Raw genomic sequence first — 26,735 nt, 5'->3', positions numbered from 1 at the left:
CTGTTTTTGATTAAAGCAGACAGCAAAGCATGTGTTTTGCAGTGGTTCTGAGGTGAGTAGAAGCATGGATAATACATTAAGAACGTGTACTTTGCAAATATCTATCAAGTGATTCAGATTTTGAGTCTACAACTTTGACATTGACTAATTGCTCAATTATCAAACTGAATTAATAGTGCCTAAGTATTCAAAAATATTTTAAAACTAATATTTTGCTGACAAACATTATTGCATTATTAATAGGAAAAGTTTGCTCTGCAAAAGACGTATTGGTGTTCTTGGTGATACGAGGAGTGACAAGTGTAATTGCCCTCTCCAGGTTCAAGGTGGTGGTTGTTTTTTTTTTTTAAACTGCTTTACATGTAAAAATATTATCTATAAGTGTTGTTTATATACATTGGTACTTTTGTCTGATATGTGTTCGTTTTAATTACAGAAGTTGCTGGGTGTGTTTTGCCACTGATGAAGATGATCGAACAGCGGAGTGGGTGAGACCTTGCAGGTGTAGAGGCTCTACAAAATGGGTTCACCAAACTTGTCTACAGCGTTGGGTGGATGAAAAACAGAGAGGAAACAGTACAGCTCGAGTTGCATGTCCTCAGTGCAATGCAGAATACTTAATAGTATTTCCAAAGCTAGGTAAGAGATGTGCAGTTAAATTCAAATACAGTGTAATTGTATCAATATTTATACTCTATTTATTTTATACAAAACTTCCAGTATCTAACTTCTGTTTGGCATGTAAACTTCTATGTTGTGAAACACATCAGGACTTGCTAATTCATCATTTAAGTTGTTGGTGCTCTTTGGAAAATTGATGCAGAAATTTGCAAGTAATGCATCTGTCCTGGTTTAGTTCACTGCATCCTGTAAACTTTAGACAGCTTCTGCCCTGTAGATGAGCTGAGACCAATAGCTCACTATAATCATACCCCAGAATCCTTTGCCAGCCTGTAGAGGAGACTGGTTTTAGTCAGTTGAGGGGCAGAGAAGGGAGCCTGCCCGCAGATGTGTAACAATGTCCCTAATATTACCTGAAAGTATTTTTATATTTAATTTGTATAGGACACCGTGAGTACTGCTCTGTACCCAAGAGACAACAATATTGTAGTAGAAAAGTGGAGGGGATACTGTTCCAAGCTCTTTCCACATGGAGTTGCCAAAATTACTCCCGAGAGCATTCTGCACCAAAAATTCTGTCAAAAAATTAAAAATTCTTCACACAATATTTTAAAATTCTGCACAATTCTGTAAATTTTATTTGTCAAATGAATGTGGAAGCTCCAGCATGGCATTGGGAAGCACAGGCCACTGGCTGCACAGAAGTGAGAGATCACTGTGCTGTTCCCCCGCAGGACATGGACTCAGTGGTGAGGCTGCACCCAACCCTGACACAGCATAAGGACTGGGCTTGCCCCAGAAACACCCCAGTGCCCTGCTCCTCTGTGCCAGGTGCACCAGGTGTGGGCAGGCAGGCTCATCAAGGCAGGCTCCAAGTGTGGAGAGGCTTAGTGTGGGGGGTCCAGGGGTGGGTTGAGAGGGGTCTGTGTGGGGCAATCTGGGTGCGGGTGGTTCAGTGGGCAATCTGGGGGGGGGATCTTGATGCATGGGGGCTTGTTGGGGGGGGTTGGGTGCAACAGTAATGGGACTCTGCAGGGGGGTCAGGTGAAGGTGGTTGGGGCTTAGCAGGGGAGTCTGGGTGTGGGGAGTCCAGATGCTGGGGGTGTGGGGCTCAGTGGGGTGGGGATCCAAGTGCAGCTGGTTGGGGCTCGGTAGGGTTGGGATCCGGGTGCGAGTAGCTCGTTTGGTGGTCCAGGTGCAGGGGGAGTGGGGCTTGAGAGGAGGGGTTCTGGGTGAAGGGGGGCTGAGGCTCAGCGGGAGGGTCTGGATATGAGGGGGTCTGGATGCATAGGGGTTGGGTGGATGGGGGAGCAGCTCCCTGTATAGAGATCACTCCCTCTGCAGCTGAGGAGCCATGGGTGCAGAAAGTGCGAGGGCGGGGTGGGAGTTTGCAGAGCTTCCTACAGCTGGGGGAGAAAACTGGGGGTGGGTGTGACATGGCCCCAGATGCCATGCAGGGGAAGAGGAAGTCCAGTCCTCCCCAGCCCAGCCGGGACTAGCAGCTGAGCCCAGTGCAGTGTAGGAGCCACCAACCGGGTCTTCTTCTGCCCCACAGTGATTTACCTCTCTGCCGGCTAGGGTGACCAGACAGCAAGTGTGAAAAATCGGGACGGGGGTGGGGGGTAATAGGAGCCTATATAAGAAAAAGACCCAAAAATCGGGACTGTCCCTATAAAATCGGGACATCTGGTCACCCTACTGCCAGCTGCCCTGGGCACCTGAAACGTACTGCTGGGGAAAGTCACATGACCGCGCTTGTGGCTTCCCTTTGCTTCCCCATCAGAAAGTCACTTTTCTGCAGGGAAGCAAAGAAATCTGTGGGGGGACATAAATTCTGTGCGTTTGCAGTGGCGCAGAATTCCCCCAAGAGTACAAAATGCTGCTCACAATAGATTGTTACCTTCTGTGGGGCTACAACTTGTACCTGGTCTCTGTTAGGCTCCTTCTTGATTGGGGGTGAGGGGAAATACAAGTGTGGTATGTCTAAACTCCACTAACTTGTGGCACAAAATGGAGATGTCACTAAATTGTGCAGTTCTTCGATCCTCTTCCTCCTTCCTTACATGAAAGATGAAACAGTTAACAATATTGGCATTTAAATTGTCACTGGGTATCTAAGTTAACACTGCACTAAGATAATGGGGTAGTTTGCACCTCAGTGCTTTTTGTTCCAGACTCTCACTAGACTCATGTCTGCATCAGTTCCTCGGTTTGCATTTTTGAGATTTTCTTTGCAACCATGACAGCTAGAGACTTAATTTCTGTTTAAAAATCAGTATTGCTAACACTTGTGAATTAATCATGAATACCAGTATTTTGGTACTTGCAAGGGGATTTGTTGCGAAGACATGAGAGGCAAATCCGTTCCCCACAATTCTCGGGTCTGGATGCATGGGCAGAGCTCTGTACCAGAGCCTGTGTGAGTCTACGCTGCCAAGAAAATCCCACAGCACAAAGTGTCAGAGCCTGGGTCAACTCACTTGGGCTCGTGAGTCTCTGGCTGTGGGGCTAAAAATATCCGTGTAAATGTTTGGGCTTGGGCTGGAGCCTGGGCTCTGAAACCTGGTGAACAACTACACTGCTACTTTAGCTCTGCAAGCCTGAATCAGTTGACCTGGGTTTTGAGACCCTGCGCTGAAGCTCTTTTATTTGCAGTGTAGATATACCCTGTGTAGCTGAGAACTTGGATTTGACCTTGCCACTTAGGGCTAACCCCTTCATGCAGGGATTAGCCCTATCTCAGTAGTAGCGGATAGAGAAGGTCCTGGGGCAGTGGGAGTCCAGGGAAGGGAGGGGTGGAGTCAGAGAGAAGTTGCTGCTGGGTCCAGGACACCAGAATCAACAGCAACGCTTCCCTGCCTCCCACTGGAGTTCTCCTCTGCCCAGAACCCAACAGCTGCTCATTCCGGAGGAGTTGGGGAAGTCCTGCAGGTGCAGTTCTGGGCAGAGGAGAAGCCTCAGGGTAATTTAAGGGAAGGCTAATTAAAGTACACATTATTTTTGGCTATTTGGATACTTGAGATTTTTTTAAAAAACTAAATTGTATTGCAGTAGGATGACATATACGTAGCTGATCAAAATTATGCAAAAATTTTTGAAGCGCTTTGAATATGATAATTGATTTATAATCCTTAATTAAAAAAAAAAAAAAACATAACTGCATGTCTCAGCTGGATTACAGCAATACTTGGGAATGAAGTCTTCAGCACTTTGGAAACTCCAGCTAGTACAGAACACTGCAGCGCATCTTCTCAGCAACACAGGCTACTGTGAGCACATCAGACCTGAGCTCCATTGGCTTCTCATAGGGTTTCGAATCAAGTTAAAGGTCTCAGGCCTTACTGTCAAAGCACTCCATAGCATTGGCTCAGGATATCTAAGAGACAGCTTCAAGCTTCATGATGAAGACAGTGGTGGATAACTGCGCTCCTGTGGCACAATGGAACTTTCCTCAATAAGATTAAAGCTTGTCTAATAGGGAAACAGAACTTTATCCAGGAATAGTTTGAGACTATGAAATGAACTCTCCCAAGAACTGAAGACCATCACTACTCTCGCTATTTTCCACTCCAAGTGCAAGACACACTTCTTTAACATTGTCTTCTTTAACAAACACTTAGAAACAGGTATAGTTTGTTTAAAAAAACTCACAAAAACCAAACCCTATTAAGACACCTAACTGCACATGCTTGTCCCCCGGGAGAGGATGAGAAAACAAATACCACATGACAGATGTGTAGCCATGTTGCTCAATGCACTACTGGAAGGCACTCAGATATTATGGCGATGTGTGGTGTAAGAACCTATATAGAGTATAATAGGGTTACAGAAAGCTCTGCTTGGGTTAGAGTTTTTGCAATTACCTAAGGTGGTTGATATTGTAAAGACATTCTTCCATGTAAAGATCTTTGAGGCATACACAAAGATTTATTGAAAAATAATTGGAAAACTTGATGCATAGAGTACTTTGTGCTTCTTGGATGTTAATTGTTCATTTTCCAGTTCCATTTTGTAGTCCTCCTGCAGGAGGAGAATATGGAGGAAAGGTGGAAAACTGGGAGAGGAGAGAGTCAAGACAGTAGGCAATGGATGGTAGTGCCCCGTCTGAAGGAGGAGAGAGGAAGTGGAACATCCAGGGAGAAGTGCACATTTGTGTGCATTAAAGGTTGACTTTTCAACCTGAAATTAATCACATGTACACGCTGGCAGAGGCATCCAAGGGAATTAGTCAAGACACGATAAAAAAAAATCAACTCAAATTAAAAAAAAAAAAAATCTCATTACTTTCAGGGAACTGACTCTTGATATTTGATCTCTTGAGATTGGCAATACTGATAAATGAACGCTAAGATTCAAAATAGTAGCTTCAGAGAAATGTTGGTATGATATATGGGCATGTAATGACTCTTTCAGAACCATGACTGTGGTCACTAAAGTAATGTAGAATCATTTGGACACTTTGTTACATGCCTGAGTTCTGCATGCAGCAGGTAAGTAGTAGTTTTATTACAGGCATATTGCAGATTTTAAGATTCCCTGAATTCTCCTAGTAGCCCGACATAGAGCATCATCCTGATGCAGCACATCTAGTTTTAAGCTTTTTCCTTAACTTTTATATCTGTATGTTGAATGTTTGTCTTTAGCTGGCTTTTGGGAGATGCATTATTTTTGTTGTTTATTTAGCATCAGAGGTAATAAATAGTGCGTTACTAAAGAAAATATAGTTCCTGCCCCAAGAAGCTTAAAACAAGTGTGAGTATGACAAAGAAAGATGCAGGGAAAGATGTTAAGAAGGGAAGGAGGGAGGAATACACAAAGTAAAATTGTATAGTTACTTGTTTGGCACATTATGCTAACCATCTACATTAAATTTTACAAGGGCAGCTATTCTGCACAGAGGTGAGGATCATAGTTCACTGCTATATTGAAGGCAAATTTATAAAGACTTGCAGCTCCATTTTTAAAGTGCCACTTGTCACCTTGGTCCAGTACAAAAATTGGGAGTGTCTTATATTGTGAGCTCTTTAGAGCAGGGTTCTGTCTTATCTGTTTATACAACGCCCAGTACAATAGGGTCCCAGTTATGTTTGGGCAATTGTATGTTGCCATAATAGATGTCTTTAATAAGGAAGATAGATCTGGTATGTGTGGAGTTGTCTGATAAAGGTTGTACCTGAGAAGGAAGACTGAGCAGTCTGCTAAATTGAATTCAGTTGTACAAATACCCTGTTAATACAAAATTCTTCATATGAGAAGAATCATTTGGCTCCAAGAATGGGGAAGAAGGATCTTTTTCTCTGGATAAAAAGGAGCCTCAGGTTCATGTAAGTCAACAGCATTCTGATAAAGAATGACCCTATGTGCTAGCATTTTGCATTAGGTTTTTGAATAAACTGCTTTTGATGTTTGAAGTTAGTTTAAAATATTGACTTTCTTTTATGGGATAGCGAAGTAGTGATTAGGACTGCATCTACATTTTATTTTAGCAAGGGAGGGGAAATCAAAACTCTAGAGCATTGTCCAGGTGTGCTTTTCCCTATCTAATTAAAATTTACCTTGCATTCTTTTCTGATTTTTCTTTATCTATTTTATTTGTAAAACCCACAGCTTGCTGCTGAAAAAATCAGTCTAAGGGACTTGTATGGCCCCCATCACCTCAGTATCTGAGCATCTCAATCTAATGTGTTTATCCTCAGAACACCCCCTATTCCCATTTTACAGATGGGGTGCTGAGGCAGAGAGAGTGTAATTGACTTGTATAATGTCACGTGGGAAGTCTGTGGCAGAGCGGGGAATTGAACGCAAGTCTCCCAAACCTCAGACCAGCACCCTAACTATCAGACTGTTGTTCTCACCACTATAGCGCTTATTACTGGCAGCCCTAGAAGGCAGTCAAGGTCACATTATGCCAGAGTTAGACGAGAACCAGTCTTCAAAGGATCTCACCAGCAGCACTTTCTTATGCAGCAGTAAGTATCTTTTTGGAGGTATTGCTGGTGGTGATCTCCAAGAGGCACCAGGGTTGTATGAGGGAGGGAAAGGCAACCGACAGAACTTCCCCATGTGCCACAATTAAAACTTCTGTACATCAAGAACTCAACTCCCCCATGCTCCTGGAAAATATTGTTCCAAAAAACATTCACTAAAGCATTAAGTATGAAAGCGAACTATTCTTTTTCTCAAAATTATGATTGGCAATAAAAATTAGTTTCAAAATGAAGTGGAATCCACAAATATTTCTGCATGTAAGTGACAACGGATGCTTGTTTTATGCAATCCATTTATATATAATACAGACTTTCAAAGTGAACAAAAATTTGGATGAGATGACTAAATTATGAATGGACATTCTTCTCTGCCATTTTAGATTTTTACAGATGAGATTTTAGAGATTTGTTTGAGCATAGGGGTAGCTTCCATCATATCTTATTGTCTCTATTATGCCAGACCCAAGTCTGATCCACTTAGTCATACTGCCTTTCAGATTGTCCTCAGTATATGTTTGGGTCACCTCATGTAATTTAACCACTAAACAACACTGTCCTCTTGGAACCAGGGATAGGCAGTGGGGAGCTGCTGGAGCCTTTCACTGCTACTTGTAGCTACATACCACAGCGAAGATGCAGTCTGCCTTTCATTGCAGCATGCAGCTACACATAGCCTATGCAAGCCACAAGTGTAAACAAGAAACCATCTTACAGCACTGAGTGAGTAGTCAACCCCAGCTTTCACACAATGGAAATGGAACCCAACTGTCCAGGATCTCTGCTGTACTCAGATGTACTGTGGACTGACCAGCAGATTGAGCCTTCAAGTCTCCTGCAATAGGAAAGGTTTTAGTTTGTTCTTTTGCAGCTTTCGGGGGCGGGGAAATGTACAGACACAATTACAAACTGGAGAGAGAGGGACCTTCTCAGGCACACGAGGCAGTGAACGTGTGGGTATGTTGCATATCTTCTACTGTCTCATGTTTTAAAAACATGCCTCCTTGTCGGAAATCGGACATTTCGAATGAAAAAGGGAAATAGAGGCTATATAAGCCATTGAACAATACCAAAGCATAAACCAGAGCTTTGGCATGCAAAGAACTGAACATAGCGTGTGGTATCAGGAAGTTTGTTAAGAGTATGTGGAAATAGACCTAGTTGCTCGCAAATAAAAACGAGCCTAGTAAATAAAAGATAGCAACGGGCATTGCAACACACTGCTTGACACTCAGCTAGCCAGGTAAGAAAAAACGGAGGGCAATTGGGGCCACATGTTTCTTGATAGCTGCTGGTCTGTACATTTGGATCCATGAAGGGATTTGCACAAGCCGTATTGGTCACTGTTTTTCTTGATGGTTCCAGGCTCAGCGCAGATGCTTATGTATTCTACAAGTGAGGATATGCCGAGCCAGTTTTCACAGGAGAACAAATACTTATGAACACGTCAGTGAAAGGGTTTAAAAGAAAAGTAATATAAATTTGGGAAAAATAAAATTTAGAAGAGGATCACTTGTTGAAGAACACGGATACCGTAAAGGTAACTTTTCATTCTCCTCTGGACCCCACCTCAGAGGACTGACCTCTTCAGTAATCCATTTTAACTCCATCTGTTGGGTAGTTTGTTTTGCTATTTCTCCTCCTTCACATGTTTGAAGTCGGTTTCCCGATATTTGGACCTTCCGTACACTCCATTTATATATCCAAATATAAATTAAATGCATGCAGTTGAGCATAGCTGTCAGACACTAACAATGAATCTATAAGGTCTCACTAGACACTTCATTTCTTTGCTACCAAGTCATTCTGTTAGTGGCACAAATATTGAACATAAACCTGAACAGCTAAAATACATGATTATATTACCATCAGCCATGCAAAGTATTTTTTCAAGTGCTGCGTGCTGTACAAGTTATAATCTAATAATATTTTAATACCGACAAAACATTTGGTTTCTTTCTTACAATTTTAAAATCTTAAATTCACTTTACTTTTACCTAAGGTTGGAAACAATCTGTGTTCTTCTCATTCACGTTAGGATGAAAGGAAAACTAGGGTATTTTGTCACATTTCTTGCAACACAGGTATTGTAAAGCACTATTAACCATTTGCTGCACTGCCAACCCCAAGCTTTCAAAAATCATGATTTTAAAACACTGGATTATTTTTATTTGCATTTAGGTTACTGAGCCTATAGGGTGCACAGTGTTCATATATTCAGGCTTTTCTCCATTACCTTGGACTCCATTGTCCGCAATATGCAAGTGTGTCATATCTTCTTCACCACATATGAATTACCATCACCAAGATGCCCCAGTGCTTGGATGAGATCAACTTGTGGTTTTTCAATCCAATGAAGGGAGAGGTTATGTTCAGAGATAGAGGAAAGCCCTTTAATTTGCAGGCACAGTGCATTCTCCTTTGGGTGAAGATGCAAACCTACAATTTGTCAATTAATTCCTTAGGTTTGGGAGTATTCCTAGATTCCTTGCTGATGCTAAGTTAGCTCGTAGCATCTGCAAGTAATGCTTTCTATCATCTCTTTTTGGTAAGGAAATTCTATCCTGTCCAGGCATATGATTAACTGGCCTCAGTTATACACACCTTCCTTGCCTCCCATACAGCAAATCAGTATATCTTTGCATGAAGCCATCGGCAATCAGGAAACTTCAAGTAGTACTGAATGCTCCAGTGTGTCTGTTCAGCTACACAGGATATCATGAGCACATCAGACCTGTTCTCTGTTCTGTGTATTGGCTTCCCATAGAATACTGAGTTAAGTTCAAGGTCTCAGTCCTTACCTTCAAGTCATAGATTGCGCAGCCCAGGATGTCTGAAGGATCACCTAAAGTTCCAGGATGAAGACCAGGGTTAACAACTCTGTTCCCCAGGCTCTATTTCACGCAAGCAAAATTAGTCTGCTAGACAAGCTTTCGAGAGCCAATCCAAGACTTCCATAGGAACAAAAGCCAATCATAAATCTTACCATTTGCCACTCTGAGTGGATAGCATGCTGCTTTGATCTTGTCTTCTTGCATATAAACACATAGAAGCATGTACTTTAAAAAACAAAAACCCTATCAAAACAAAACAGTATAATACACACACAATTCTACCCCTTTAGGAGAGGATGAGAAAGAAAGGAGAAACCACACATAACAGATGTAAGATGTATTGCTTAGTGTACAACTGGAAGCCACCTAGATACTACCATGATGACTGTGGTATAAGACCTGAATAAAACAGTATGGGCTAGAAACTTTTTTAAAAAGGAGAGCTGAATTCTTGTGTCATCACTTCCCTTAAGGAGCTGGGTCTTTATGAAAACACCAACTATTGCAAGACTCCATAACAATAGTAAGGGTTGGCTACACTGCATTTGGGTGAAAATGTTATCTACGATTTTTCTTAGAAAGATCGTATTTCACTTTTCAGATGCAGTTTCTCTGGTAACATTGAGTTACCTAGGAGATTTACTGCAGTCTGGATGCCCATTCTGTTACCTCAGTTTTCCCTATTCTTGTTGCTGGGCAGGGATTGAAAGTTTTGGGACAGGAGGAAGAATCTGAAATAGTTTTGAAACTTGCTTTGATTTATGATGAACGGGGATGTAGTAGTCCAGATTGTGGGGTGGGAATGTAATTGCCTTCATTTTCACAAATCTAGTTCCATGCACAGAAAGAAGGCTCAATTTAGCAACCAACTTAAAACTTGTAATGTTGTGATCTTCAGAGGTACTGAGCATGTGCAGGTCCCAGTGACCTCAGTCTGAGGTTTAGGTATTCAGCTACTACAGAAATCAGGCCATAAGTTTTCAAAGTGACTTAGTAGAAAATAAGAAATATTTATTTCACTAAATCTTATAGTGATTGTCATTTAACTAAATACTACGCATGTGTACACATTAAAATCCTCAACCTACAGATTCTAAAATATTCAATAAAGATAAACATCTAATAAGCTTAACATGATATGTTATGTTGTAATGCTGATTTTTAAAGCACATTTAGAATGACTCACTGTATAGTAATCAACACTGCTGCACAGATGTAGCAAAGGACATTAAAATTTACCATTTTAATACACAGTTTACTCAAACAAGAATTTTAAAAATACAGTTAAGTGTCATAAGATGGTCTTGTTTAAAGCATAAGATAGAACAGGAGATCTGTGCTCTCTTCTTAGCTCTGCCATAGATATCATTGTGACCTTGAGCAAGTTTTATGCCTTACTTTACAAGTGTATTCTGAGGTTGAAATAATTACATTTGTGAAGTACTTTGGTTCCTCATTAGAAGATGCTGTAGGAGCATTGTCATGAAGTTTGTTTTAAAAATAATTTGGCTTGATGTGGCTCAGCCATTTGCAGTGAAGAATAGAGCAGGATTTCTTGATAATATCAGCTGACCTCAAAGTGAGGAACACAGCAACAAATGGAGTTATCGTAGTAGTATTTTCCTTCTTCCATCACACCCTTTTTCTCTTTAATAAGTCCGTTCGTTCTTTTTGTCTCTTCAGTTTTAGATAAAGCTGAAGTAGTTTATATTGTTGTGAACCTTTTTGCTATGTATCAAGTTTGGGCCAAATCCTGACCCCACTGTATTTGATGAAGGACTTGGTCCTTTATTTGTTCTAGATATTATTTTAAATATCACAGTGTAAACGAGGGAGAGTTTAAAAGGCCCAAAGAGGGGTGGTTAGGTGCCCAATTCCCATTGAGAGGTGACTGTGTTGCCTTTTTTATTTTTATTTTTTTATTTTTTTATTTTTTTAAGCCTTTGAAATAAGATGTCAGGTAGTTCAAGCCCAAACGTTAAATGTTATATACCAGTATATTCTTTTGGACAAAACGTGGTAGTAAAATGTTTGCACTCAGTCATTTTATTTTGATTTTAAAATTCTGCTGCAGTATCTAGAACCCAGATGTTTCTGTATTGGCTAGTCCAGTAAAACCAATAAGTTATATTAATCTATTTTCATTGTATAAGCTGTATGCAGTGTAAAAAAACCCAAAAAACAAAAACCCTAAATGGTGAAAAGTTAAACTAGGTTTTAAACTTTTTTTTTGTTACCAGTGCATTAGATTATTAATACATTTTTTTAACCTGACGTCCCTTATATTTAAAAAAAGGGCCAGGGTTATGACTTTATAGTACAGTATTCCAGTTTTTATTAGTTCTGCTTTAAAGGGTGGGTCTGCTTGCCCAGATTCTTCAAGTCATCACCAATATTAAAGATTTTCAGAACAATATTCAACTCTGTTGCTTCTGTTTATCCCATTGTATTCAGCTGAGAATTAACGGTTTTGTTGGTATGTTAGGCCATGTCTACATTACAAACTTTGGTCGATGCAGATACGTTGGCTTAAAGCCGCTGCAGTTAGTATATCACTTGTGCGTGTGCATACTTGGCTCCTTTTGTCAGTGATGCACACGCTCATCAGAAGTGCCTGTATTGACGCACGGTATAGTGCACCAGGGATAGATTTGCTAGTGTGCAACCTGCCACCGTCCAGTGCACTGTTTTTTGGCAAAGTTTTGGCAATGCATGGTGGAGCAGAAACAAGTTGTGCCACGGTGACTGGGAGCAAGGGGTCAGCTTCTCAGTGTGCAACTGTCTCCGTGCCATAATGTCTTTTATATCAGAGGTTCTCAACCTTTTTCTTTCTGATGCGCTCCCCCCCCCCCATGCTATTAAAAAAAATCTCCATGGCCCACTTGTGCCACAATAACTGGTTTTCTGCATATAAAAGCCAGGACTGATGTTAAGGGGTAGCAAGCAGGGCAATTGCCTGGAGCCCCCATGAAGCTACATTGCTCAGGTTTCAGCTTCAGTCCTGAGTGACTGGGCTCAGGGACCTGGGCTTCAGCTGGCCCTGCTTGTAGGCCCCCCCAAAAAACCTACTCAAGGCCCCCAGACCCCTGGCTGAGAACTACTGATCTATATCCCATAATTTTCATGTATTTTTCAAAATCATACAAATCTGTATGGCTCTCCTTACTATCCACCATCTCTGAGAGCATCATGGAGCCTGCACAGCTTTGAACTTTTGTCATGAATGTTGCAAGCACAGGACATACAATCCTCTGGTATTTGCAGAGTCGCAAGAACCACCAAATCAGTGGATCACAACTTTTTGGAGGTTGTTGGTGGTGGTCACGGAGCAGCTCAGGTAGTGGAGTGCTGCTTCTGGGTCTGAGAAACAAGCAATGACTGGTGGGATCACATCGTAATGCAGGCTTGGAATGATGAGCAGTGGCTGCAGAACTTTTGGATGCACAAGCGCACACATTCCTGGATCTGTGTGCCAGGCTCACCCCAGCCATCCAGCACAGGGACACCAGAATGAGAGCTACATTGATAGTGGAGAAGCAAGTGGCAATTGCACTGTGGAAACTTGCAATGCAATTTTGCTGCCAATCAGTCGGAAGCTATTTTGGAGTTGGAAAATCCATTATGTGGGTCCTTGTAATGCAAGTGTGCAGGGCCATTAATCGCTTCCTGCTATGTAGGACTGTATCTCCTGGCAATGTGCAGGATATAGTGGATGGATTTACAGCAGTAGGGTTCCTGAACTGTGGTGGAGCAATAGACGGCATGCATGTCTCTATTTTGGCACCAGACCACCTTGCCACAGAGTAAATCAACAGAAAAGGCTACTTTTATCTGGTTATGCAAGCATTAGTGGATTGCTGGGGACGCTTCACAGACATCGACGTGGGCCGATCAGGGAAGGTGCATGACGCTCACATCTTTAAGAACATAGGATTTTTCAGAAAACTACAAGCAGGGACTTTCTTTCCTGACTGGATTTCCATTGGGAATGTTGAAATTCCAATAGTTATCTTGGGGGACCCAGCCTATCCCTTGCTCCCCTGGTTCAAGCTCATGACAGCATCAAGATTCAACTATTGCCTCAGCAGGTGCAGAATGACAGTTGAATGTGCTTTTGGTGGATTGAAGGGTCGCTAGTGTTGTTTATTCACAAAATTGGATCTCAGTGAGAAAAATATCCCAATGGCTATAGCTATGTGCTGTGTCCTGCATAATATCTGTGAAGCAAAAGGGGAAAAGTTTTCACAGCCGTGGAGCGGCTGTCTGGGTTATTAAGAGAGCTCAATACGGCGCTATACGACTCAGGGAGGCTTTGAAAGAGCACTTCAGCAGTGAGCCACTGTAATTCATTGAGGTGTACTCTGTTTTACCTGGCCCTGCTGTTTTGTGGCCTATTAGGGATTGCTTGGTGTACATGTATAAATATAACACTGTCAATGCATCTATTAATTTTGCTTGTCACTGATCCTACGACTTGCCACACTGTACAGTAACAAGTAATTGGTTGCTTTCAGAACGACTAAGGCACTCAGCAGCATATGTTTTGAACTAATAAAGAGGAATTATGTTCAAAACAATAGAATTTTAAGGTGTAACAAAATCAGTGAAGAGAAAAATCCATGCAGTTTTTAAGCAAATAGATTAAAACTTAATACATTAATACAACGGAACTTATAAAGGGGAAAGAATATTCATATCCATTGTAGCTACACATACACCAGCCTTTCACGGGTCATTGTATGTGAAGCTGGGTTCTTTCATGTCCCCTGGGATAGCATGGTGAGGATAGTGCAGCAGCCCTGGAGGCCATGTGGTATGCTGAGGGAGACTGTAGGGAGGTGCTGCAATGGAGTTCTCCAGGGACTGCACAGGGAGGTGAGCCTGGGATTGTTAAACCTGTAGGTCCACCAGAGTCTGCAGCATCTGTGTTTGCTGGCCTGATGCCTCTCCTTCTTCTTTCCCTGCTGGGATTCCTGGGCCTTTCTCCTCTCCTCTCTTTCTTTCTCTAGGCTATCTGCATTGTTCAAACTCCAGGCCTGGTACTCACTGTCTGATGCAGCACTGGCTTGCAGGATCTCATTGAATGTGTCCTCCTAAGTCCTCTTCTTTCTTCTCCTCATCTGGCTCAGGTGTTCTGTGGAAGGGGAATCCCTAAAGGCTGCAATGGCAGAAGCTGCAGATAATACATACAGAGGTACCATTGTCAGTATAGTCATAACAGAAAGCAAAACTTAAGATTCAGACCTCTCTTCCATTGCTCCCATAAAGTTTTAAACAATACATGCTCATTGACAATTCTGTTTGGGATTGCTTGTACATGCACCGCTCTCATTGCAGCCATGGTGAGTATGGCCCACCGGGGTGAGGAGGGAATTACTTGGTTGCATGAAACTGAGTATAGGGCAATGGCATTGAATACTGGCACCATTTTCCACTGGTGGTGGTAATTTTAGCTGTCATCTCACTCCTTGGGGTAATAAAGGCAGAGAGAGTACAGCTACTGCTGGTGTCTTGAAGCTGGGTGGGCCCATATGCTGCTGCCTGTGTACTGCAGTTATACCTGCCAAAGTTATTGCTGACTGGCATGCAAAAGTATCCTATCACGGAGGAAGAAATAAGTCAGCGCTCCCTAGAAACCTTCAGGAGAGGATTTCAGAGTACCTCCGTGAAAGTTTCATCGTGATCTCTCAGGAGGATTCAAGGGAAATCCTTGTGTACATAAACAAGCTGCTCCACATGGTCCTTCTTACCTAACTCTACAGGGCAATGAAAAGCAGATGATAACTTTACCTCTGTGTGTACTACTATATCTTCTAATATGAGTAAATTAATGAAAAGTTGACCACCTCCAAAAAAAAAAAAAAAAAAAACTCATATATCCCACTTCCTTAACTCTGCCTCTGCTGAAATATTCAGCCATGCTTTTGTCTTCTCAGCTTTTGTTATTGAAACTCCTTTCTCTGTGGCTTTCCAGTTCCAGGTCTCTAAACTCCATCCATGTGCTGAATTCTACTGTCCCAATTCTCACATATACTAAGAAATTCCATACATCCTCAAGAAAACATACATTGGCTCCCAAATTTCAGAATCCACTTCAGAACTCCTCTGGTTGTAAGACTTATGGGCTTGCTTCAGCCCACGTCATGGACCTTATCCTATTCCCTTTCTAGCGCATCAAGCAAAGTACTCCTCTATGCCTGTAGAAGGTTCACTCACTGGTTAGCGTGCTCCCTTGTGCCTGGGCTCAGTGTAGCAGCCCCTGTCTGTCACCCCCTGCTGGCAGGAGCTCGGGCCACCCAGTGCTTTGTCTCTTCTTGTGACTCAGCTCCTCGGTGAGGTCGCTTAGCCTCACCCCTTCCAAAGTCCAAAAAGTCCAAACAAAACCTAAAGTCTAATCTAGGCTCTAATCTAGGCCCCTTTTACGCCAGAGGTTTATACCTTCTTCTTGCAGGGGAGTGGTAGAGGAACCCAGGCCTACCTCCTACTTCAGGTTCTAGCGCAGGGACCCTGTGTTAGACAGCTAAGGTCTGCTTCTTACAATCCTCCACTACTCCTATTGTTGCCTGTTCAGAGGTGTCATTCACAAAGTTGCACCCTGCAGTCCTTTCTTCCTGGAGCTCCATTTCCTGCAGTTTCCTCCCAATCTGCTACTCAGATGCTTCTTCAAGGCAACTTTCAGCCTCTCTAGTAGCCCCTTTCTCGCTACCTGAGCTTGCAGCCTTTTATCCCAGCTGTTGCTAATGGACCACTACTTAGTTGCACCTGGAGAAGTAATTGATCCATCTATTAACAGTTTCCTGGCTGCGATAGTGCAGGGACTGAATACCCCATCATGCTGCCCTTTCACAGAATATCACCATTGATAACACAAAGGTGTAGACTCTGTTATCTGGAACAGTATCCTTGCATCAGACTCATTATATCTCCATCTCTTCTTAATGTGTTACTTCTCTCTACTAGATCTCTTTCATTTTGGGGGGATGTGGTGTGATTGCCCATAAATTTTCACCAGTGCCTTTTGGTTTCTTCTTACAAAGTCTTTAAAACCATATCTCTAATTTATACCATATACTTTCTGTAATCTTGTAATTTAGGTATCTAAAGAATATTTAATATGAAAGACACTATAGAAAATGGTTAGATATTATTTAAGTTCAACGTGATACAATTTTCTATATCATGGCTGTTTTTTATAGATTTCATATCTCTGTGGCTAATTGTTCTTTTTCTAATTTATCTTTCGTTCTACATTTGACATCTTACTAATCGGAAGACAAATGCTGAAGTAACCCATCTATATAAATCACAAGGTAGCTAACTGGATTGAACCATTCCAAGCAAATAAAGAAAAAATAACTGACTGTCAGAATGTATGTGTTGCAGAGTTCATGCCAAAGTTCTGTACACACAATTTAATGACAATCTCTTTCTGTTGAAGGAATACAATTTTTTTCTAGACTCTGCCTAGATATTTCCCTAAGAGTACCTATAAAATATTTTTGCATATGATATTAGTGGGGAAGAACTAAAAGAACAGCCAGAATCTTGCCATTGTAAGTGCAATTCCATATCAAGTTTGATATTGTGTAGTCAGTGCACTGCATACTAGTCATAATAATTCTGCAATATGCTACTGAATGCATTCCTCATCTCTAACTATGGCCTATTACCTTTTACTTTTTTCTCTGTCACCTAGGCAATTATTTTACTGTTTGAGGAGAAAGAAGAGGCCTTTTTATTTTAGACTCTAAGCTATTGTATTTGCCTATTATACAGTAATCTCATAGCCATTTTTCAAATCGAGGTACATCTGTTCTTTTAGCTTTAAACAAATCTAAACAAAACTCCAGGTTTGGCAGAGAAAATTTGTGTTCTGAAACCTATTTAATCTAGTAAAATTAATCTTGTAATTTCCCCCCCTTCATGCCTCTCACACCGGAATGTCAGGTTCCAGAGTGGTAGCCATGTTCGTCTGTATCAGCAAAAACAACGAGGAGTCCTTGTGGCACTTTAGAGACTAACAAATTTATTTGGGCATAAGCTTTCGTGGGCTAAAACCCACTTCATCAAATGCATGGAGTGGAACATACTGTAGGGAGGTATAAATACACAGCATATGAAAAGATGGAAGTTGGCTTACCAAGTGGGGGGGATCAGTGCTAATGAGCCAATTCAATTTAAGTTGGAAGTAGGCAATTCCTTAATTTCCTGGGTTTTCCCTAATCATTTCTGAAGGTGAGGTTGTTTACTTTTCTGTTCCTGACCTCACTCCAAGGGGCTATTCAGAATTCTTTTGTTATTAGATCAATAATCTCTCCAACCTTCTGTTTCAGGATTCCATGCAGTAACTCTATAGTTTTGCCTATTTTGATACATTAACTTAATCATCTTCAGGTACAATTACTGATATCTTTAGTGTTTCACACTCCTGCCTATTTCTGATTCAGTTGCTGCTGTCCACAGGACAAGCTAGTGTTTTGTGGTGTCCTTCAGGGCGCTCCACGTTTTAGACTGGTTTTTTTTATTTTTTGCCTAGGCAATCTGTTAAGCTTTTCAAGCTCAAATCGTCATAATAAAACAAAAACCCATATTTTCTTTTTAAAACTTCATAAATGGGAGATTTTCAAGATGGCAGCTTCAAGTACTGTGTGTGTAGCAGTTTGTAGGAGACACAGATCTCCATCCTACCTTTTAAAGTAATACTATTGTGCCTCATGAGTATGGGGAAAAAACTTGTTTGGGTTTTTTAAATATTTTTATTTAACTTTCATGGTATAAGATTCCTTCACAACAAATCGTATACCTAACAAATCAAAAACAAATAGATAATGTCTGCTTTGTGTAGTAACATCTTCTGTACACAACTGTATATGCTTATTTTCCTATGCCTTGTGCTGCCAAGGAAAGTCTCTTAAGCTTAGTCCAAGATCCTCCCCCTGCTCTGGCCCCTTAAGCCTTATAAAAGGGCTGTAGCACTATAAAATGGCCCTAAAAGCCCCATGTTTATCTTAGGGAGGATTCCCCCAGGTAAGCACTGTGGAAGACTGCCTTAAGGCATGCCAGGGGTAGGGCTGGGAGAAGCATGCGAGGTGTGGGGCTACAGTACACAGCTTGGTGTCCCATTAGGCAGCTCTGGGAAGACTGTTGTAATTTAGACAGGTTCCCATGTCTGTTGTATTGGGGGCCCTCCAGCTCCTGGAACAGTTATGCTTTGGAAGGGTGCAACTGTGGCTTAAAGCCATTTTAGCCCCCAAGCAGCCCTTCCCCCCTGGCTGTAAACTTTGTCTTGTCTGTTTCCTGTGCTATATGGCATTCTTCTGCTGTTTGGATATTAGTCATTGACATCTTGTTCAAATTTGCACTGGTCGCAACTTACCTCTCCTCCTTCCTACCTTAATAGTCCTCCTTTTAAAACAATTTCATGGTCGCTGTGGGACAGTTAAGATTACTGTTATTGAAACTGAACAACTTGTTCAGACTCATTGATGCTTTACATTCTTGATATATTATCTTCTCACTTACAGCATAATTTACCTATTTTTTTCTGGTTATTCAGCAAAGGAAAAAATCAGCTCAATTTCAGAATCAGCTAGTAGTTTAGTTGTTATGCTGTCACAATAATCAACCAGTTAGGATAGTTGAGGTGTGTTTTTTTTTGTTTTGTTTTTTTAAAAGTCAGTTTGATTAATATAAGAGCCTAAATAGACTTAAGTGCTGACAGAGTGTTTACCATTGTACAAGACACAAAGGAAGATATCGTTCCTTGCACTAAGGCTAGGCCTAGAGTTTTTGCCTAGGCAAAGGATGGACGCATACATTGGAAGATCTAAAGAATGGTAACAAATTTAAAATATTTTTAAATAGTGTAGTAAAGCTTGAGGTGCAGGGGAGACAGAAAATATACTCCACATTGCTCTGCTCTTGCATGCCTTATACTTGCCTGTCTAGTCACTCATGTATCTAGAATGACTCCTGTTATGTAATCGAATGTCAATTGTATAGCATTTAAAATGCAAGGTCTTCAGATTAGAATGAGTGTCTATCTTTTGTATTGTACAACATCTGACACAGATAAGTCTCGTGTATGTGGGGGGTCTCTAGGTGCTGCCATTGTCTGCCATAATGGAGTCTGAAAAAAATATACTTAGTTCTGTTAACCAAAATAAAGTCAGGCATGGTCTACAAGAATAAATATACTGTCAAAATATGCAAAGCAACAGTCCACTTAAATTTAGAAATTGCTTTATTTTCTTTGGTGGTTTGAAGGAATTGGCTTTTCTTAACGTGTCCGCCTCAGCATTGTGTTCTGCTAAAAATAAGTGGTAATCACAACACAAACGGTTCTAATTTTGTCAGTTTGGTTGCTGAAAGTAAGTCGTTTGAAGGCTATTTTTTTTTCCTTACTGTATCAGAATCCAGCAAGGTATAGCAACTCCTCACTTATCATCCTGGTTAACATTTTTCGCTGATCTATTAGAGAAAAAGCTTGTTTAAAGTTGTGCAGTGCTCCCTTATAACATTAGTCTGCCTGCTTTGTCCACTGCTTGCAGGATTCTCTGGAAGAGCACCCTGTCCTCGTGGGGGCTTGGAACCAGAGTGGGCCAGTAGCCCCCCTATCAGCTCCCCTAAGTTCCCTGTAAGTAGGTGTGCGGCTGGGCTCTCAGTTGCCACGATTCAGGTGTCCCTCCCCCCACTGCCATGTGCTGCTCCTGCCCTCTTCTTTGGAGCTGCTCCCGGGAGCCTCCTGTTTGCTGTGCAGAGGCGGGGGAGAGGGGTACTGATGTCAGGGTGTCCCCCTACTCCTGTACCCCATCTCCATGGGGACGGGGGGGGAGGGGGTGGAAGACACACGACAGCTCAGGATGGAGGGAGCTTGTTGGAAGCTGCTGCTGAGTCTGAACTTGCTGATCTACTTAAAAGGGTAGCGTACTTAAAGTGGGGTCAGTGTACTTAAAGGGGCAACGCATGTCTCTATCACACACACACATGCACCCTCTTCCCCCCCCCACCCCCACCCAGCACTTTGGAAAGTCAGCGCCTGTGCATGTGCTGTCTGGAGGAGGGAGTGGTGCGCTCCAGCAGGATAGAGTGAGTTCATCATCACTTCCACAGGGAAGTGTTTGCACCACTGCCGTGCGTCTATTGTGTTTCTTCCCTCCTGCCTCAGTGCATGCTGCCTTGTAGAGTGTGAGGCTACATTAACAACATGTTAACCCTTGAGGGCTCAGCCGAGTGCTAGTTCATCATTTAGGAGCAAGGCATTCCCTGGGAAATATCCCACTGTCTTACTCCACCACCTCACCCAAGCTTCACAATCAGTGTACAGTATTAAAATGTTTAAAATTGTTTAAAACTTATACTGTATATGTATATAATGTCTTTTGTCTGGTGGAAAAAAAAATTCCCTGGAACCTAACCCTCCTTCCCCATTTACATTTATTCTTACGGAGAAATTGGATTTAACATCATTTCGCTTAAAGTAGCATTTTTCAGGAACATAACTACAACATTAAGCGAGGAGTTACTGTAGTTACATACTTTCAGTTTTAAGTGTCTGAGTTCATGGACTAATGTTTGTTCCAAAGACGCAATTCCTAGTGAAATCTTACTGTACTGTGACGATTCATCAGGACTTAGCAAAGCTGATGTCTGTTAGCTTTTTTTACATTGACTGAAAAAAAAGATTAATTGTTTTTTTTGTTTTTTTGTTTTTTAAAAGTCCTTAGAGGTAACTATTAGAATTAAACTGAAGACCAGAAGCAGCAGGTTCTCCTTATGCCATGGATGAGTTTAAGGGAAGCAGAGTCTTATTTAAAAGAAAATCTGTGATATCCTTACCATTTTGTTAGTAAATGTTGTGATTGTATGCAGGTAGTCCTGTTTGTTGGTTGTTCAATTGTAACTGTAAAATTAACTTGATTTTCTGTTTAACTATCTGCTGCTCTCTCCAGTGTTTGTTTTTTTGTTTTTTGTTTTGTTTTTTAAGATATATTAGAGTATCTGTGCACCATGTTGAATAAGGACATCCTTTCAGTTCTAAAGTGTCACAGTACGGGAATCCATGGTCAAGGCCTAGTGTCCCATGCAGCACATTAGATTTAAAATTTATATGTTAAGGATCCAGAATTTCTTCTTCGAGTGCTTGCTCATGTAAATTAGCAGTATCTATAGGGTCAGCTGTGGTGCCCCCTTGAGGGCTGTGCCCACGTGCTGGTATTGAGGTGCCGCCGACCCTACATCCTCTCAGTTCCTTCTTACCACCCATGACGGTTGGTCGGAGCACCTTGTCTTGCAATTGCAAGAGCATTAGTGGTTCTTCAGCAGCCCATTGTTTGTTGTTTTTGTATATAGTTTAGGTACTTAAGTAGCCTTTAAGTTAAGTGTTAGGTAGTTTGGTAGTTGGAGTCCTGGCTGGGACTTCGCCCCAGAACGGGGCATGCCTCACTCTACCAGCTTCAAACCACGCTCATCATGCAACAGGCCGATGGCTATTAATGACCCCCAGGACAGTTGTCTGAAGTGCTTGGGGTAGTCCCATAGAAAGGACAGGTGCAGAATCTGAAAGAAATTTTGCCCTAGAACCCAAAAGGAGCGGGATATCCACTTGAAGGTCCTCCTTATAGAGGCTGCACTTCCTCCTGCATCAGAGCCCTCCCGCTCGGATCCCACGCTGAGCGCCTCGGCATCGGTGCAGAGCGCACCAGGCTCTGCCCAGCACTGTTCCCCCTTGTTGGTGCCAAAGAAGCGAGAAAAGAAGAAAAGCCTCCATGACACTGGAAGGGAAAGGGGTCTTGGGCAATGGACTTGTGTCAGGCCATGTGCCCGCCCCAGGGCTTCACAGGAGTACCTGTGAGGTCGGAACCCCCAGCCCAGCCAGGGATCCACCTCTGACTCCCGAGAGTAGCAGGGGACCCAGACTTCTCCTAGGGCCCTCGTTGCTCGAAGCAGCCACGGCGGCTAAAGAACAAGCAGGCCAACCAGCACCGCAGACACTGTGCCAGGTGCCGGACTCGGCTAAGGCCCCAGTGCCTAGGGGCAAGCCAGGCATGGGACCGCCCCATAGGGCAGTGGAGCAGCCTCTGTCCTCAGAACGCAGGCATAGATCCCCATCTCTGCAGCCTAGGACCCCAGCATTGCATTTTTGGTCTCCGGTTAGAAGGCCCAGGTCCCCAACACCACACTCCCCCAATGAGACATGGGACACCGGAGTCGAGGCACCCGTCCTTGTATTACCGGTAAGCTTCCCGTCAAAGATTTCCACAGCGCAAGTCACCCTCGCCCAGACGGTCTCACAGATGGTCCCCACTGAGGGGGGGCACCGGTCGTGGCACCGGTCTCCATTCCACCGGCTCTGTTTGTCAGGCAGACACCGATCCTCGCCTCGCTGGTCGCTGACCAGGGTCAGTTGCAGACTCAGACCTTGACGGCTCCATTCTGGTCGCTGGAAGAACAATGGTTGGACTTGGCCTGGGAGTTCAGCCCCTCACCAAGAAGGCGTGATTCGCAGCTGATCTGCGAAGCTAGTGCGGTGCTTGAAGCGACAGTATTCCAGCAGGGACAGTGGCCTGTTCAATGGCCGTACTGCTGATTCCATATTCCCACCAGTCCTCCCTGGTTGCCTCAGACAAACTACCACCGATACCGGAGTCTGAACACGTTACCGACTCCGACATGGAGGCAGCACATCTGACTCTAGCACTTAAGGAGCCATCCCCGGAGAAGGAAGGGGAACCCACCCCTCCCCCAGCGGTGCACTCATCATCGCCGTCTCTGGACAAAGCGGTGGCAGGTCCCTCCCAAATGGGCAGTCCCCCAACAACTTCAAGGAGCACCAGGCCCTCCTTAAAATGGTGGCTACCAACTTGAACTTTAAAAATTGAGGAGGTTGCGGAGGAGTCTAACAACCTCTTTAACATTATATCTTCCTCCACCCCGGCCTGGGTTGTGCTATTTGGGCCTTCCAGAAGCCAAGAAGGCCAGAAGCAGTCATTTTGAGGGTGGGCTCGAAGATGCACCCTCCCACTCTTTCCTTAACTGCCTCTGCCCCTTCCCGTCGGCCTGATCTCGGCTGACCTCAGACCGTTGGGTGCTTGAAGTAATATCCTCAGGTTACACCCTGCAGTTTGTGGCTGACCCATCCCTCTTCAGGGATCCTTTTCACAAGCAACTCCTTGTCCAAGAGGTTAAGAATCTCCTGCGCCTGGGGGTGGTGGTGGAGGTCCCTTCCTCTACTTCCTGATCCTGAAAGAAAAAGGGGGCATTTAAGTTAAGTGCATGTAAGCCCATCCTCTCACCACCGCTCATGCTTGCCTGCAATTGTTGAGCCCCATGGCGGCCTGCGCTTAGGTGGTCCGACATGTATGGCGCAGTCTCAGGCCCCTGCAGGTGTGGCTGCATCAGTCTATGTCCCCAACAGACATAGCATGGACTGGGTGGTTTGGGTCCCAGACACATACTAAAAGAACGAGGAGTACTTGTGGCACCTTAGAGACTAACTTAGTCATTCATCTGGTGGCAGAATCCTTCATCGGTGTTGGAGGGAGTTCCCTTTGTAGCTCTGTCTCAATTGGTGACTCTCATCCCTGATGCCTCAGACCTGGGGTGGGGAGCCCACTGGGCGATCTTAGCATGCAAGGGTGATGACTGAGTCACAATTGCTCCCTACATGTCAATGTCAGGGAGCTCAGAGTGGTTCGCCTGGCCTGCCAAGACTTCCTACCTCACATAAAAAGCAGGGCAGTCCAGGTCCTGATAGACAATACAGTGGCTATGTTCTGTATCAAAAAGCAAGGCAGAGCCAGATAGTCTGCCCTTTGCCAAGAAGCTCTCCAGCTCTGGGACTTCTGTGTAAAACACGGCATCCGTCTCGTAGCCGCACATCTCGCCAGGGCCAGGAACGATTTGGCAGATCGCCTCAGCAGGACCTTCTCATCTCATCACGAGTGGTCCCTCCATCCGAAAGTGGTCAACATCATCCCCCAGAGGTGGGGAACTCCCCAGGTTCGCATCCAGGCAGAACAGGAAATGCCACATTTGCTGCTCAATTCAGGGGATTGACAGAGGCTTCCTGTCAGACGCTTTCCTACTCCCGTGGTCGGGGGCTCTGTTGTACGCCTTTCCCCCAGTGCTATTAATTCACAGTGTCATCATGAAGATCAAGCAGGACAGGGTGATGATGGTCCTCATAGCGCCAGGTTGGCCGCGCCAGCACTGGTTCGGCACGTTTCTGAACCTCTTGGTGGCTGCTCCATTACAGCTACTGCTCAGGCCACACCTGCTGTCCCAAAACCACGGCAGTCTTCTGCATCCAACCCTGGCAGTGCAGCACCTGATGGCTTGGCTGCTGCATGGTTAAATGCAGAGGAGCAGGAGTGCTTGGCCAGTGTCCAGCAGGCCCAGTTGGGCAGCAGAAAGCCCTCCACATGAACAACCTACCTGGCCAAAGGGAAACAGTTTGCTTCTTGGACCTCGGATAAAGGCATTCCGCCTGCGTGGGCCTCTCTGCAGTTAATTCTGGACTACTTTCTGCATCTCAAGCTCCAAGGCCTGTCCCTTTCATCTACTAAGGCCACTATCCTGGCCTTCCATCACCTGCTCGAAGGTAGGTCAGTTTTCGCCCAGGACATGACTGCCAGGTTCCTCAAGGGCCTCGAGCACCTCTACCCTCACATCAGGAAACCTGTCCCTCCATGGGATCTGAATCTTGTGCTGTCGTGGCTCACTGGGCTCCTCTTCGAGACTCTGGCTTCCTGCTCTCTCCTTCACCTTTCTTGGAAGGTCTCATTCTTGGTTGCAATAACATCTGCCTGCCAGGTCTCTGAGATTAAGGCACTTATCTCAGAATCGCCCTAGACGGTCTTTTACAAAGACAAGATCCAGCTGCAGCCTCACCCAGCTTTCCTGCCCAGGATGGTCTCACAGTTTCATATAGGCCAGGACATTTACTTACCTGTCTTTTTTCCAAAGCCACATAAGTCGGAGGAGTGTAGGTTGCATTCCCTAGAAGTCAGAAGGGCGCTAGCCTTCTACATTGAAAGGACCAAGCCATTCTGCAAGTTGACCCAATTGTTTGTCGCGGTGGCCAATGGTAAAAGGTCATCCAGTGTCCGCTCAAAGAATTTCTTCTTGGATCACCAGCTGCATTTGCTGCTGTTACGATCAGGCACAGGTGTCACCTCCAGCAATTGTCATCACCCACTCAGCCAGGGCACAAGCCTCTTCGGCAGCTCTCCTAGCCCAAGTGCCTATTCAGGACATCTGTAGAGTGGCCATCTGGTCGTCCGTCCACACGTTCACGTCCTATTATGCACTTACCCAGCAGGCCCGGGACAATGCTGGCTTTGGTAGAGCAGTACTGCAACCCGCTAAACTGTGAACTCCGAGCCCACCTCCATTGATAATGCTTGTGAGTCACCTAGAATGGAATTGACATGAGCAAGCACTCGAAGAAGAAAAAATGCTTACCTACCTTTTGTAACCATTGTTGTTCAAGATCTGTTGCTCATGTCCATTCCATTACTTACCCTCCTACCCCTCTGTCAGAGTTGTTGGGAAGAAGGAACTGAGAGGGGGTAGGATCAGTGGTGCCTATATACCAGTGCATGTGCGTGGCACTCAAGGAGGCACTACAGCTGACCCTACGGATACCGCTAAGGCAAAAATCTCGGACGACTGTGCACGTGAGTACGCACACATCTAGAATGGAATGAGCAACACATCTCAAAAAACAACAGTTACGAACAGTAGGTACCAGTTTTTATATGGTGGTACTTCCCACCCCCACTTTCCTTTTATTTGGAGCTCTCCAGTTTAGACCAACGTCACTTTAGTCATAAGAAGAACAAAAGGACAAGGAGGGCTCTAAGAGTCCCACTATAGCATACTGTAAGAGTGGGAGGTGTTGTGGCCGATCACCAATTAACATTTCTCTGAGCCATTGTTTCAGTCTTTGTGTATTACTGTGCTTTGTATTGGTATGTCATTAATCTGCTTGTTGTGCAGATTTTATTTTAAAGAGAGCCTCAAAGATACTATAAAATTGAAAGGATAATTTTTATGGAACTTTCACTTCTCTATTGAGCAATTAGGAAAATTTCATCTTGGTATGACCTGCTGCCTAGTAAAACCAGATTTCAAAGACTTGATTATTGGCATTCTTCATCTAGAAATTTCTAGAAAACTTTACAATATACATTGATATATTAGTGCTCCCAGTGTATTTCAATAGAATTTTTAAGAACAGAATTATTGTCTTCAAACCTCATGCAGTTACTACTGTTAAAAATATTAAACCAAA

General features: G+C 43.6%; 1 protein-coding gene across 1 annotated transcript in view; it reads left to right on the top strand.

The window, feature by feature from the left end:
- MARCHF5 (membrane associated ring-CH-type finger 5) overlaps positions 1–26,735 on the top strand; it is a 64,437-nt gene that overhangs the window by 25,432 nt on the left and 12,270 nt on the right. Inside the window, exon 2 of the mRNA XM_054034475.1 lies at positions 437–639. Within this exon, the coding sequence (XP_053890450.1) occupies positions 437–639 (203 nt within the window). The remainder of the gene's footprint in view (positions 1–436; positions 640–26,735) is intronic.

This window comes from Malaclemys terrapin, chromosome 7 (genome assembly GCF_027887155.1).
Source record: "Malaclemys terrapin pileata isolate rMalTer1 chromosome 7, rMalTer1.hap1, whole genome shotgun sequence".
In the NCBI taxonomy this organism is placed as follows: domain Eukaryota; kingdom Metazoa; phylum Chordata; order Testudines; family Emydidae; genus Malaclemys; species Malaclemys terrapin.
Note: the sequence above shows the minus strand (reverse complement) of the source record. Positions and strands in the feature narration are given on the sequence as shown.